The sequence below is a fragment of the Octopus sinensis genome, linkage group LG3 (assembly GCF_006345805.1).
Source record: "Octopus sinensis linkage group LG3, ASM634580v1, whole genome shotgun sequence".
NCBI lineage: Eukaryota > Metazoa > Mollusca > Cephalopoda > Octopoda > Octopodidae > Octopus > Octopus sinensis.
The window spans coordinates 115,491,182-115,504,544 of record NC_042999.1 but is presented as its reverse complement, the minus strand read 5'-3'; the positions used below and the strand labels follow the sequence as shown (position 1 = coordinate 115,504,544).

The 13,363-nt window shown below is 38.1% G+C and overlaps 1 protein-coding gene across 1 annotated transcript in view; it reads left to right on the top strand.

Annotated features, from left to right (window-relative positions):
• Positions 1 to 1,170: 1,170 nt before the first annotated feature.
• LOC115209099 (methylenetetrahydrofolate reductase) overlaps positions 1,171 to 13,363 on the top strand; it is a 67,066-nt gene continuing 54,873 nt past the window's right edge. The window contains exons 1-2 of the mRNA XM_036501241.1: positions 1,171 to 1,307; positions 6,258 to 6,666. Coding sequence (XP_036357134.1) covers positions 6,475 to 6,666 — 192 coding nt within the window. The 5' untranslated portion in view covers positions 1,171 to 1,307; positions 6,258 to 6,474. The remainder of the gene's footprint in view (positions 1,308 to 6,257; positions 6,667 to 13,363) is intronic.

Genomic DNA, 13,363 nt, shown 5'->3' with positions numbered 1-13,363 from the left:
GCCGTATGAATATGTCCTTCGTTTAAGAAACAGATTGGGTTTATTTACATTTGTGAAGAAAAAAGATACCCTTCCCCCACCCCTAACCCTAACTAACCCTAACCCTAAAACAGATTGAAATGCAATAGATCGATACTAGGGTCATAATTATGGGTGACAATTTCATACGACACCGCTAGAAAAAACTGCTGTTCAAACCGAAAAGATCCGAAATAGCAGCCAAAACTTGACTCTAAAACCACATTCAATGTTCATACAGCACCAGTAATTTTTTTGCTAGTTTATTTTTTCTCTTTGTCTTCTCTCCTGGTGCTGTATGAACATTTAATGTGGTTTTAGAGTCAAGTTTTGGCTGCTATTTCTAGCATGGTGGTATTTCTTAGATACCCTTAATTATATTTTTAATAATAATTATTACCTTTGAAGTTTTTATTTCCATTAAACAAAACTAACTGTAAGTTGGGAAATAAGATCGGTATTTTAAATAACGATCTTATCCTTATTTATATAAATTTATATATTTATTTCGTCATTATATTCACTGCGATGGTATTTTGACCATATCGCACGAGTTTTTAGGCGGGCAATTTAAACAGGTCGTGTGCATACGTATATATGTATACGTTCGTATATGTAAGTGTTCATATGTTGTTTATATATATATATTTGTATTTATGTGCTATCTGCATATATTCCACAGAGTCAGAAATCCGAGATCTGGAATTATCCAGTAATTTTTTTTGCTAGTTTATTTTGTCTCTTTGTTTTCTCTCCTGGTGCTGTATAAACATTTAATGTGGTTTTAGAGTAAAGTTTTGGCTGCTATTTCTAGCATGGTGATATCTCTTAGATACCCTTGATTATAATTTTATATATATTATATAAGCCAGCCGACTTAAAACATTATAGCTTGAGTTTCACGGCCTTACGACCTTGTCTTTGGACTTCGGCAAGGACAAAAATGAATATCTTAATAACGAAATACTTGTCATCGTGAACTACAGAACAGACCTTTCACTCTAACCTTATATTTTTTCTTTTTTTTTTTAATATTAGTGCCTTTTTATTTCGCTCATAGTATTATTGCGAACGTTATCACAACAAAAATATAAGACGAGAGGATGAGAGAAGGCAAAAGAGAAAACGAGGAAGATAGAAAGAAAGAAAGAGCGTGAAAGCTGACGAATGAATCGAGAAACAACTAATTGCGGACTTTGTATTTAGTATCAGTCGGTATTCGAGTGATACCCGAGCATCAAGACTACAAGTTCAGCAAAAACAATGATAATGAACGACAGATTTTGCTCGTGAGTTAGCTTATTAATCATCATCATCACCCAAGTTCAATGTCCCGCATTCGATCCATTTATTATCTTTGTGTGTGTGTGTGTATGTGTGATTCTCTTTTAGACAGGATGGATGCGGACGTTAATAACACGTCTGGGACATTTGTGTGTGCGTGGTGCGTGTACGTGTTTGTCACAGCGTGTATGTGTGTGCGTGCTTATGTGCACAAGTATTTGAGATTAGATGTGTAATTTGTGTGTATATATATATTTATACATTCATGTATATTGTTTGGGATATGTGAATCAGTGTCTGCATGAAAGCACGCGTATGAGAGGGGGGGGGGTGTACGTGTAAGATATCGATATAAAACTTCAGTCTAACATGTTAGATTAATTTGAAACCCATATTTGGATAGTCCTATGCGTGCACACCTCGATACACACGTATACATACAGGCACACGTACGTATATGCATACACATACATATGTACGTACATGCATACATACATGCATGCACATCATACATACATACATATATACATACGTACGTACGTACATACAAGTTAAAACCCACTAGTGTGTTTACGTAAGCTATGTGCCACGTTCTCTAACTAAATTATAAATATAATCTTACGCACGCTATGTTGCTCTCTCTCTCCCTCGTCGCTCTTTCTGTCACTCTATCACAAACATATACATACGCACACATCTTCAGATACATACATACATACATACAACATCCATCCATACACACACACACACACACACACACATTTCATGCGCCAACTTTCTTCAGGTAAGTGAGTGAGGGCGGAGATGTCTGTGTACCATTTTTTAACATACTCTTTTTTTTATTATTATTGTCAAGGTTAAGATAGTACGATATCTGAGAACTAGTGATGGCGAGGTCAGCGGTGGCGTTCTCGAGAAAACTGTGTCAATGAAAATCAACTAGCTGCTCTTGTCTTGAAGACTTTCAACTCGGGATGGGTTTATGGCTATCTTCTGGAGATCCTCGAACTGACCGTGCTACAAACGGTTGTTTGCTCGTTCGAAATAAACTCTGCACAAGCAGCAGTTTCGACAGACAGGCCTGCTTGAGATGTGTGCAAAACGATAAAACTGCTCTGCACGTCTTCGTTCAGTTTCTAAGCATTACTAACTTTGCAGTGTTTCGTCGATCACCTGCTGTTGCGGATAGGATGGATTGTGCTTTTTATCAAAGTTACTTTTGAAGAGCATACCAGCGCTTTCCTTTCACTGAAAAGGAGTAGGCAATTTTACCCAGACTGGAGGTTATGACAAAAGAAATTATATGGTGGACGCAAGTGAAGCGACTGAAAAAATTGAAGACACACACTTTCTTTTTACTCCAAGATCTCATTGCTGTTACTTCTTCTTCTTCTTCTTCTTCTTCTTCTTCTTCTTCTTCTTCTTCTTCTTCTTCTTCTTCTTCTTCTTCTTCTTCTTCCTCTCCTTCTCCTTCTTCCTCTCCTTCTCCTTCTTCTACTACTACTACTACTACTGGAGAAGAAACTAAATGGCTGGAGGTGGTGAATTCCTACTTTGCTGTCCTCTTCTATTACCACTCGCACCTTACCCCACTTCATGATTGACCAGAATGGAATGCTTGATCTTCGGCTTTCTGTGAAGAGGTCAAACAGTCCATTCGCTGTTAGCATCCATTGTGTGGAGGACAGGGAATGTCGTCACTAATGATGTGCAAACATCGTTTCCTTAACAGTGACCAGGTGTGGTCACCCTTTTGTTAGCCACACTTTTCTACAGCTCGTCTCTATGACAGAACTGCAGCCCTAGATCAACCATTGACCACGGCAAGGCGCCTGGCACCTAAAGTGCAGTAAGACACTCGCAACCCTTTGCCAGTCATGCAATGCGGTCAGTGGCTGTTCCACCATAGAGTTCCATAGAGAATTTGAGGTGGGTAAGAGTGACGGCATCCTCGGGTAAACTTTCGGTGTCAATGAAATTCAATTGGCTGGGCTTTCAGGTCAGAGCCCATAGATAACTTCCAAAAATTTCTGGCTTCGAGGTGTTACCGGGAGGCATTGCCAGTTCGGGATAGACTCTACAGGCATAGCAATACTGTCAACTGAACCTGCTCGAGATATGCATGGAGCAGTGAAACTGTCCTGCATGCACTGCATTGCTGACTTGTGAAGTTACCTCGAACAGCTGCTATCACATGTAGGATGGATCTGGTTATCGGCCGACACCCTCGTGAAGATAGCCACACTATCTTTCTTTGTCAAGGAAGGGCAAGCAGTTTTCCTTTTTTGGCTGGTGGTTATGACAAAAAAGGTTGTGTGCTGGACACGACTGAAAGACTAAAGACAGACAATTTCCTTTTCGGCCAAGCCCACATTGGCTTGTTGAAGTTCCATTTGGGAAGGAAATTGAAGATGGAGAGGGAGGTGCTACCTCCTCCCACCAGTAAATTTGTAAAAAAGTGGGTGAATGATCCAGGTGAACGGACCTAATCTAAGCATTCACCTGTAGGTTGAACAGTACGAAAGAGAGAGAAGCACTTGCTATAATAACCCTGGTGAGCTGAATGATTCAGGACTTGTGCTCTTTGGTTACCTTTGGATGGTAATTGGAATTTTGTTGCTATTCTTTTTATCGTTTACACTTGTTTATGAACACACCTACTGTCTTTTGTCACTGTATCGTCATAATGTGTTTTTGCGACCTTTGAGGCCAACAAAATAGTAGTAGTAGTAGTAGTAGTTGTTGTTGTTTTCCTGCTGATGGCATTGTCCAGCTAGTAGAATGGAGTAAGCGCCTAGCAACACTCCAGATGCCAAACGTCTAACCTCAGTCTACGCTTGCCCCATCCCCACCCCCATGTGTGCAGGTTGGTCAAAGAGACAAACAGCAGAAAGACGTGTCGCTTAAAAGACATCCATATCAGTTTGCCATTGATTACAAGAGCCCAAGACATTGAGGTTAATACAAGAACAAAATATAAGGCTAAAATTGCATCAATCCAAGCCCTGAAATCTTCCTGCACCAAAAAGAGCATGTTCAGTTTCCTGTAACCATCTCCCATTCTGTTAGTCCATTTTAAGTTGATTTAGGTCATGAATTTGTGGTCCGTGTAGCCAACTATCTGAAACTGCAGATAAATTCTAGGAAATCTGTAGTGACTTCCAGGTACAGGCCTTTCCGAAACAACACAACTGTGTAATTCAGTTGAATTTAACTGAAAGAGGTGTAGATGTCATAGCTGCCTAGAAAGGAAACGAGTAATTTCATCTCAGATATCCTAATCTGGCTTATAGTTACCACGTCCAAATATCCCTCAAAGCATATTATACTGTTTACTGAAACACTAAGAAGACAACACCCCACTCCCAGTCATTTGGGTCATTGATTTGCATAAGATTCGGCTTATGATTTAATTACAAAAGCCACAACATTTTCTGTACATTTATTTAGCTCCACTGATTTGTAATATTCATAGGTACATTCACACAAGCAGCGCATGCTCGCCATCTTGTTACCACTTTCCCTATTCTTTGACTGTTAAATATGACTAGAACAGTACAGTAATAAGCAGACTATATAATCACGTTGAATATAAATAGTGAGTGTCATAGCACAAGTGTTCCTGTCGTGATTCAAATAAGAAATTCTCTGCAATAACACCAACACTACTCTCAGTCCTTCAAAGTTTTCTTAGTTTCACAAACAACAATCACAGATTCCCAACTCTTTATTGTCTAGATGCTTCGACAAAATAATGTAATGCTTTCTCATATAGGCACAAAGTCACGTTTTTAGGGGAAGGGAACCATTCGATAAATTGATCCCCTCTATTTTGTTTTTACCGTGTAGGGACGCAAGGCAGAGTTGATCTCGGCGGTTTTGAACTCAGGGCACTTTGTGTTACACTCTAACAACTCCACCAAATCACCGCCTCCCTCTCTTCCTCCTCCCACTACTACTACCACCACCATATTTTGTTATGGATAATTTTTCCTTAATTTCCTTTTCGTTGATTTAAACCCCTTGTTGCTTATATTTCATCCTTTGTATGCGATTGTCTTCAATATATTGGACTCTTGTGCCTAATAAATGAATTCATTGTCGTTGAAGTTGCCACCGTTGCTATCGTTGTCATTGTCAAAGCCTACTGTGAATAATTTTCAGAAATCCTTGGTCAGGTATTGCTACTGTGTGGCACTACTGATTTGAGATAAACTCTACACAGATAAGGAAGAACTGCTATTCTGGACTGTCTGAGATGCCTGCAGAGTGATGAAACTGTATTGCATGCAGATTGCTGACTTGTGAAGTCATGCCAAACAGCTGTTGCAACGTGTAGGACGAATGCACTTTTAAGAAAGTGATGGATGTGTGGTGAATGGGATTGAAAGGATTGAGGATAAGCACCCTCCTCTTTGCTCAAGCCCTCATCGATTTTCTCAAATTCTAATTAGAAAGGAAAATGAGGATGTAGAAGAAAGTACTCTTCCCAAGAAAAACTCTCTCTCCCTCCCTCTCTCTCTCTCTCTCTCTCTCTTTCTCCCACCGTTATAGCGGTCAGCCACGAGCCTTACCCTTGCAAGTTACAAGGCAATCACTCGTGCTGGGGCAATGCAAAAGTACCCAGTAGTCTCTGTTAAGTGATTGGCGTTAGGAAGGGCATCAAGCCATATAAAGAATACTAAAAGAGATATTGGTTCATCTAAACCAGACGCTGTCGAACTGTCCAACCCATGCCACACACACACACAGACAAGAGGTCAATTCTGAAACGTCAGGTTCTTCTTATTACACCTACCATAATCAGCATTATAAAACGATTATTGTTTCATCTTATTACTTTATTTCTATTTTTCTATATAGAGTCAAAGACTTTGAGATGGTGATCAAGTGTACGAAAGTGACATGCAAATCTTAAATTGTTTCATAAAATGAATTCATTACTCTTCATACAGAAGCTGTGTCATTGAACCTTGATAGAAACTGCCAATACAAGCTACAAATCCATTGTTCCAGCTGTAACAAACCGCTACCAACATCTAATTGAGGATAATACTGTCGTTGAATACACCTCCCACAAACCATCAAGCGTAACCTACAGGCTGACAGGAATAGAAACAAATTAAACAAATAGAAGGTAGAAACAAGTATAAGCAACTTTTCTGCTTCATAATGTTCTGTGAAAAAGAATCCCATGTCCCCAATTCCATGAGAAGAGATACAGAGAAAACAGATGAATGTGAAAATTTAATCAGGTATATAACACAGAAACAAATAGAGCATTCCATTCAGGCAAGGAGAACCAGATATTTAGATGCTCTATCAAAAACTAAAATATGCAGTTCATATGAAGTATCTTGTCAGGTGAGTTTTCTTTATATTATTTGCATTATCTATTTCTAAATATATAAATATCATCATCATCATCATCATCGTTTAACGTCCACTCTCCATGCTAGCATGGGTTGGACGGTTCGACCGGGGATCTGGGAAGCCAGAAGGCTGTACCAGGCTCCAGTCTGATCTGGCAGTGTTTCTACAGCTGGATGCCCTTCCTAATGCCAACCACTCTGAGAGTGTAGTGGGTGCTTTTTACGTGCCAGGTGAGGCTGTCAACGGCCACGATCGGATTGGTGCTTTTTACGTGCCACTGGCATGTAAATATAAATATAAATATATAATGAAATAGGCACAATCTGAATGCAATGGTTAAGCTACACTACATCAGTAGCGTAGCTAGGTGGAGATCGAGGGGCGAACCACCTCAGGGAGCACTTTTGGGTCTGCTGTATAAGCCGGTATCGGGGATGGGACCGGGGCCAGAGAGCTCAAGGGCTTTCCTGAGCAGCATACTCTCTAGCAACATCACTGTCCCATATTTCGTTTGGTGAGTGCGTGTATGACAGAAAAATGTGTAGAGATAAACTTGCTGCAGTAAGACCCAAAAGGATGTGAACATTCCATGTTAAAAGATAAATGTCTTTTGGTACTGCTGGACGGAATACTACAGACGGAAATTCACAAAGCCATTGTCATTTCCACTCGACACCTGATGAAGGACATGTTCTGCAGTGCAAGCAGTATATTAAATATGTTTATGTCTCCTGTATACTTCTTGCTCTGTGTGCATGTATGTATGTTTTTTTAATAAAACTACACACTCACACACACACATGTATACATATTTATATATATACTTGCTTAAAAGCTGCCCTCCATGTCAAGGGCTAATTGGGCCTGCAGCCCAAAACTAAAGAGAACTAAATAGCATGACTATAATACGTCTATCATTGCATTCTGGGATGGTCCCTTTTTTTTTTGGCCAAATAAACACACGCACTATGTATTCGTTCTTCACTCGTTTATTACTGTTCTTATTCTAACTCATGTTCATTGTCCAGAAATCTTTCACCACACATCTGTGACCTCTTCAGTGACACTTTCCGTCTTTGTATGTGCTTTTGCGCCACTTATTTCATTCTGTTCTTCTATGATGTGTATCCTTATATGCACATGTGTTTGCGTCCGTATATGTGTGTGTGTACATGTGTATGTGTGTGCATCATTGTTCTTAATCACTCTATGACCGACCCCATCCCCTCCCCCGTTGTCGTTGCTGCTATCCTAGGACCCGAAATTTGGTACAGTTCATGTACCCCTCTGTGTTTGTGTTCGCCCACACCGCTGCCATCATGGTTGTTGTTGTCGTTGTTGTTATTGCCATCGTTGTCACTGCTGTTGTTTTTGTTGTTATTCATGGATTGATATTGTTGTGGCTGTCTGTGAAGTTTTTGTGTGTGTATCTAGGTTCGCTTTCCATGTTGTTTGTGTCCCTGCCCTTTATATAGATCTTTTTTTTAATAAATAAATGAATAAAAAAAAATCGATATAAAGGCAGGGATGCAAACAACATAGGAAGCGAACCTATATTCACACACAAACACACATACAATAACTCCACAGATGGCCACAACACTATCAAGAACACGAATAATGACAATAGCAACAGCAGTGACAACAATGGCAATAACAACAGCAACAACAACCATGATGGCCACAGCGGAGCGAACACACAAACACAGAGAGACACAGAAACTGTTCCAAATTTCAGGTCCTAAGACAGCAGCAACAACAACGGGGGAGGGGATGGGGTTGAGAGGAAGGTCGTAGAGCTATTAAGAACAATGACACACACACACTCACAAACACGGACACAAATGCATGCGCATATAAGGATACACATGATAGAAGAACAGGATGAAATAAGTGGAGTAAGGGCACACACGAAGACGGAAAGTGTTGCTGAAGAGGTCACAGATGTGTGGCGAAAGATTTCCGGAACATGAGTTAGAATAAGAACAGTAATAAACAAGTGAATAACGAATATATAGTGCGTGGGTTTATTTGGCAGACAAACAAAAAAGTGATCATCCTGAAATACAACAATATCTGTTTCAACACACGACTTCACATCAGGAATCTTGCAAGAGAAATTCATAAATATAATACATCTATAATGACTATATTCCCCGTTGGTGTTTGATCTTTCTCTTTTTATTTGAATTAGAGAAAGAGAGAGATTGGTTGGTTGAATGGGTAGGTAGGTCAGAAGGTAGCTAGGTACATAGATATATACGTACATATATACATACATACATACACATATATATGTGTATATACATACACACATGGAGAGAGAGAGAGAGGGAGCATAAACATAAAATTTTAGCTTTGCTGTGAAAGTAAACTGCAGGTTTTATCTCTCTTTGAGCAGGAAAAAAAGGCGTTTATCTAACTAGTGTTCATCCTTAACCCGAAAAGAAATATCCATCTTCTGTTCACAGAGAGATTAATAACTAGCTTAATAAAAAGCTAATGCTAGCCATAGAATAAAGAGATACAATGTTACATTTTAAATTACTGAAAAATGTTATTTAGTACAATGGTAATTAACAAAGATGTCAACTTATGTACTGCTGTGCAAATGAGACAAAGCTGATCAGTCTGAGCAGGAAGTATCATGTGCTCACAGCAAAAAACGTCAGCTCAACATCATTACCAACTAATCATGTTAGTATATCATCATCATCATCATCATCATCGTTTAACGTCCGCTTTCCATGCTGGCATGGGTTGGACGGTTCAACTGGGGTCTGGGAAGCCAGAAGGCTGCACCAGGCTCCAGTCTGATCTGGCAGTGTTTCTACAGCTGGATGCCCTTCCTAACGCCAACCACTCAGTGAGTGTAGTTATTATTATTATTATTCATTTTGTTCATTATTATTTCATTTTACAAACAAGCTTAAAGATTTTTTTTATCCTTTTTTTACTTCAGGAATATTTTCAAATGAACCTGATTACTAAGATTTTCAGTCTGAAATTATATTAAAGATAATAATTATTAATTTGCAACAGAAAAATATACACCATACTGACTGAGTTTCAAATATGTGGTACTTATTATGTCTATGTCCTCGTACATATTCAACTCTTGCTTTTGAAGTTATTTGAAAACTAACGGAAACAAATAGAGTAAAATACACAACCAAAGAAATTAATTAATGCTTGTTTCAGTAACAATCTGTCTATTGGTAAATTAGTGGTAGAAGAATTCAATAAGAAGTGTAGAATTTAACGTTTCAGAATTTTGTTCCATCAGAAAGTGGGACACTGGAGAGAGTTTGTATGTGAGTGTATGTGTGTGTATGAAAAAGAGGAAATCTGTGTGTATGTATGTATGTGTAAAAGAGAGAGAGAGAGAGCGCATATGTGTGTGTATGCGTGTGGGAGAGAAAGAGGGGTATGTATGTAATGTTTTCACTCCACTTTTGAGGTAAACAATTTTTGTTTTGTCTGAATTTGTTCTTAAGCACATGATTGAATGAATCATATTCGAATGAGAGGCTTGAAAAGCTCACCACTTAAGCAAAAATTTACCGCAATAACCTTGTTTCAAATTTAAAGAAGAAAAGTTATAAAACATTACTCATCTTTTTTCTTGACTCAACTAAGAAACTAGTTTTGCTGTCAGAGAAGTGCTGTGGGTCACGAGTTACCAAATTCTCAGGATATTGTTTTGACAGTCAGAGGATTCTCTGCTCTGCCACTGCTGATTTCTGATGATGATGTCAACGACGACGGTGTTGTTGTTACTGAACCCAGAATCACCTCTTATTCAGCAGATTTATCTTTGATCAAAATGTTCTAACTGCAACCTTCCTGTCTTTTCTTTTTTCTTCCGATACAGTTTGTCTAGGACCACATGATCTGTTCTGTTCTTCCTTTTTAAACAGCTGAGTCTAATTTAATTTGGATTTGAAAATAAATTGATACAAATAATCTTGAGAATCCTCTTACTACACCTATTCAATAAATCTACTGTTGGCATCAATAGCTGCTTCAATACAGGGTTGGAAGCGTTGACAAGCCTGAATAAGATGATTTTTATCAATTTTGGAAATAGTGCTGCTTTTGGCACTTGAGAGATGGTATGGTGTTACGGAAATGTTGATTGACTTCTCTCTCTTATGACTATGCTCCATACATAATAGTCCAGTGGAATGAGGTCTGTTAAGCAATGAAACTATGTATCTGAGAGAAAATGATCATGAAGATTGGCATGTATCCACGCTTGGGTTGTGCTAGCCTTATGACATGGCACAGAGTCTTCCATTGCATTCTCTGTCTGTGCAGGGCCTCATAATTTTCTCCAACACCTCTATGTAGACAATAGCATTGACTCTTGAGCCCCGTGAAAAAAATGCTGCAGCATGACATCTCCCTCATTACAGTTGTTGGAAACTTAGTATGCATGACCTTAGGAACTGTGCATAATCATCTGTCGTTCCTTTGGTTTACCTTTTGGTCCCGGTCGAAGTTTTTCTCATCAGACAAAAACCAAAGCATTCCAGTATCTTGGTGTTTGAGCTTGTTTAGCAAGCATTTTACACGGATCAAACAAGTCCCTCTTGTCACATCCGACATAAACTGACCCCTCCACATCACATATGACTTCTATCGGATGTTTTCATATACAGCTCTTCTGATGTTGCATTCTGAGACATTGAGGTCCTTTGCAATGGCTGTAATTGACTTTCGGGGTGGTGGGGGTATCAATTATTTCTTGGACTTTGTGTACAATGTTATGTGTTCTAATCGTATAAGGACTTTGCGCATACATTTTGCATTTAGCTGCTGATGTTAGATCCCGTCTGCAGCTTCCAGCTTTCAAACTTTGAGAACGAAGTATCTGGCAACCTAGAAGAAGCAAGCTCTCTCTGAATCACTATGCAGCACTTTTTAGGCAAAGATTAAAACACGCCTTTCCATTTGCGGGGCCAACCTGATATCTCACATTATTTATCTGAAAAGTAGGTAAAAAAATAAGTGACAAGAAAGAGCTCATGAAAGAGGTGTCCTCAAAAAAACCGACGTACATTGTATTGAGTCTAAGTCACTTAGCTTTCAGTTATTAGGAAAATATCTCGTTTATATGAACAATGAGGTCACTGCATAATTATGTTATGTTTGTGATAGCCTATTCAATGCTCATTAAGAGCATTTAACAGTAGACTGCTCAAAGTCTACTGGTTTTTCGTCGATATATGGTGAAAGATATAACTATATACACACATATATATGCATGTGTGTGAGTGTGCACGCACACATAAAAAGTCGATTGGGATAAGATAATCTAGGCGTATTGGAAGCACTTGAGAAGCACTTCTACGAAAAGTTGCAATGCGATGTTCCAGATAAACAGAAAATCTGCAAATAATGAAAACTGAAGATTAAAGTTTGCAATATTATTTTTATTTCATAATTCTGATGAAACAAATCCCAAGGATGCAACAGAGATAAACAGCATTGCGAATGTGACTAGATCATGTTTATAAACATGATACAAGATTAGTCACCGTGGAATTGTTGTAAGAATTTTCAACTATGAAACAAAAATAAGATCACAAACTCCAATCTTCAACTTTTAGTGTGTGTATATATATATATATATACAGAGTAGAGGAAATTGAAAATGCGAATCATAGGCAGTCAAACAGATTCCCGAATACATAAATGAAGATATTCAATTAATGTAATTTAATCATATATATTATATTGAATATCTTCATTTATGCATTCGGGAATCTGTATTTTATCGCATAGGCTCTCTATGAGCATTCCGTAAATAGCCCATAGAAAAGGAATAAAATAAAATAGCTTAATCACTAAAAACCATGATAAAGTATATATACCTTATTAACATCAATAGAGAAGATTTATAGAAAATGTATAATAATTTAAGTATTTTAAACTAAATATTGTTTATTTACTTATTTAGCTTGTATGAATAAAGACTGATACCTGGTATACACACACACACACACACACACACATACATTACATACAAACCGAAGAACTTATAGCCCGGGTAGACAAATTATGGATAACAGTGTGTGTGATTGTGAGTACAAGTGTGTTTGTTTGTGTGTGTATATATATATATATATAAAAATAAGCATCAAGGATATCCAGAGGTAATGCAGTACCATCGTTTCAAGCAACTCCATTTAATTGAACAATGCAATCATTTCATCAATTTAAATGTAGAGCAATCCTCAACTGCATAAAGACATAGAATTAAATTAAATTAAAACAGATGGACACATTAGTATAATTTTACCTAAAACCTCCATGGAGGTAAGGAGATAGACAAAGAACATGCCATCTTCACTTCAGCATAGAAGCTACAAAGGTATCAGGAAGAAAGACTTGTTAGAGATCTAGCTCGTCACTGTTTTGGGGGGGTCAGTTTTAATTTATAGTCTTGTTTATCAAATCTTTGTATATCAAAATCTAAGGCCAAAGACCAAGGAACATTGTTTAGAAGGGGGCTGAGGGAGTTGACAGAAATCATAGTTGGTATAGACATAAGATTATCAAGATTAATTTGAAGCAATATAATGAGAATTGGTAAAGGAAATCTTAAAACAAGATGTTAGCTGACAATTAAAGGGGCAAGCCACTAGTAGACCATTGATAATGAAACGGGGAAATTTTATCA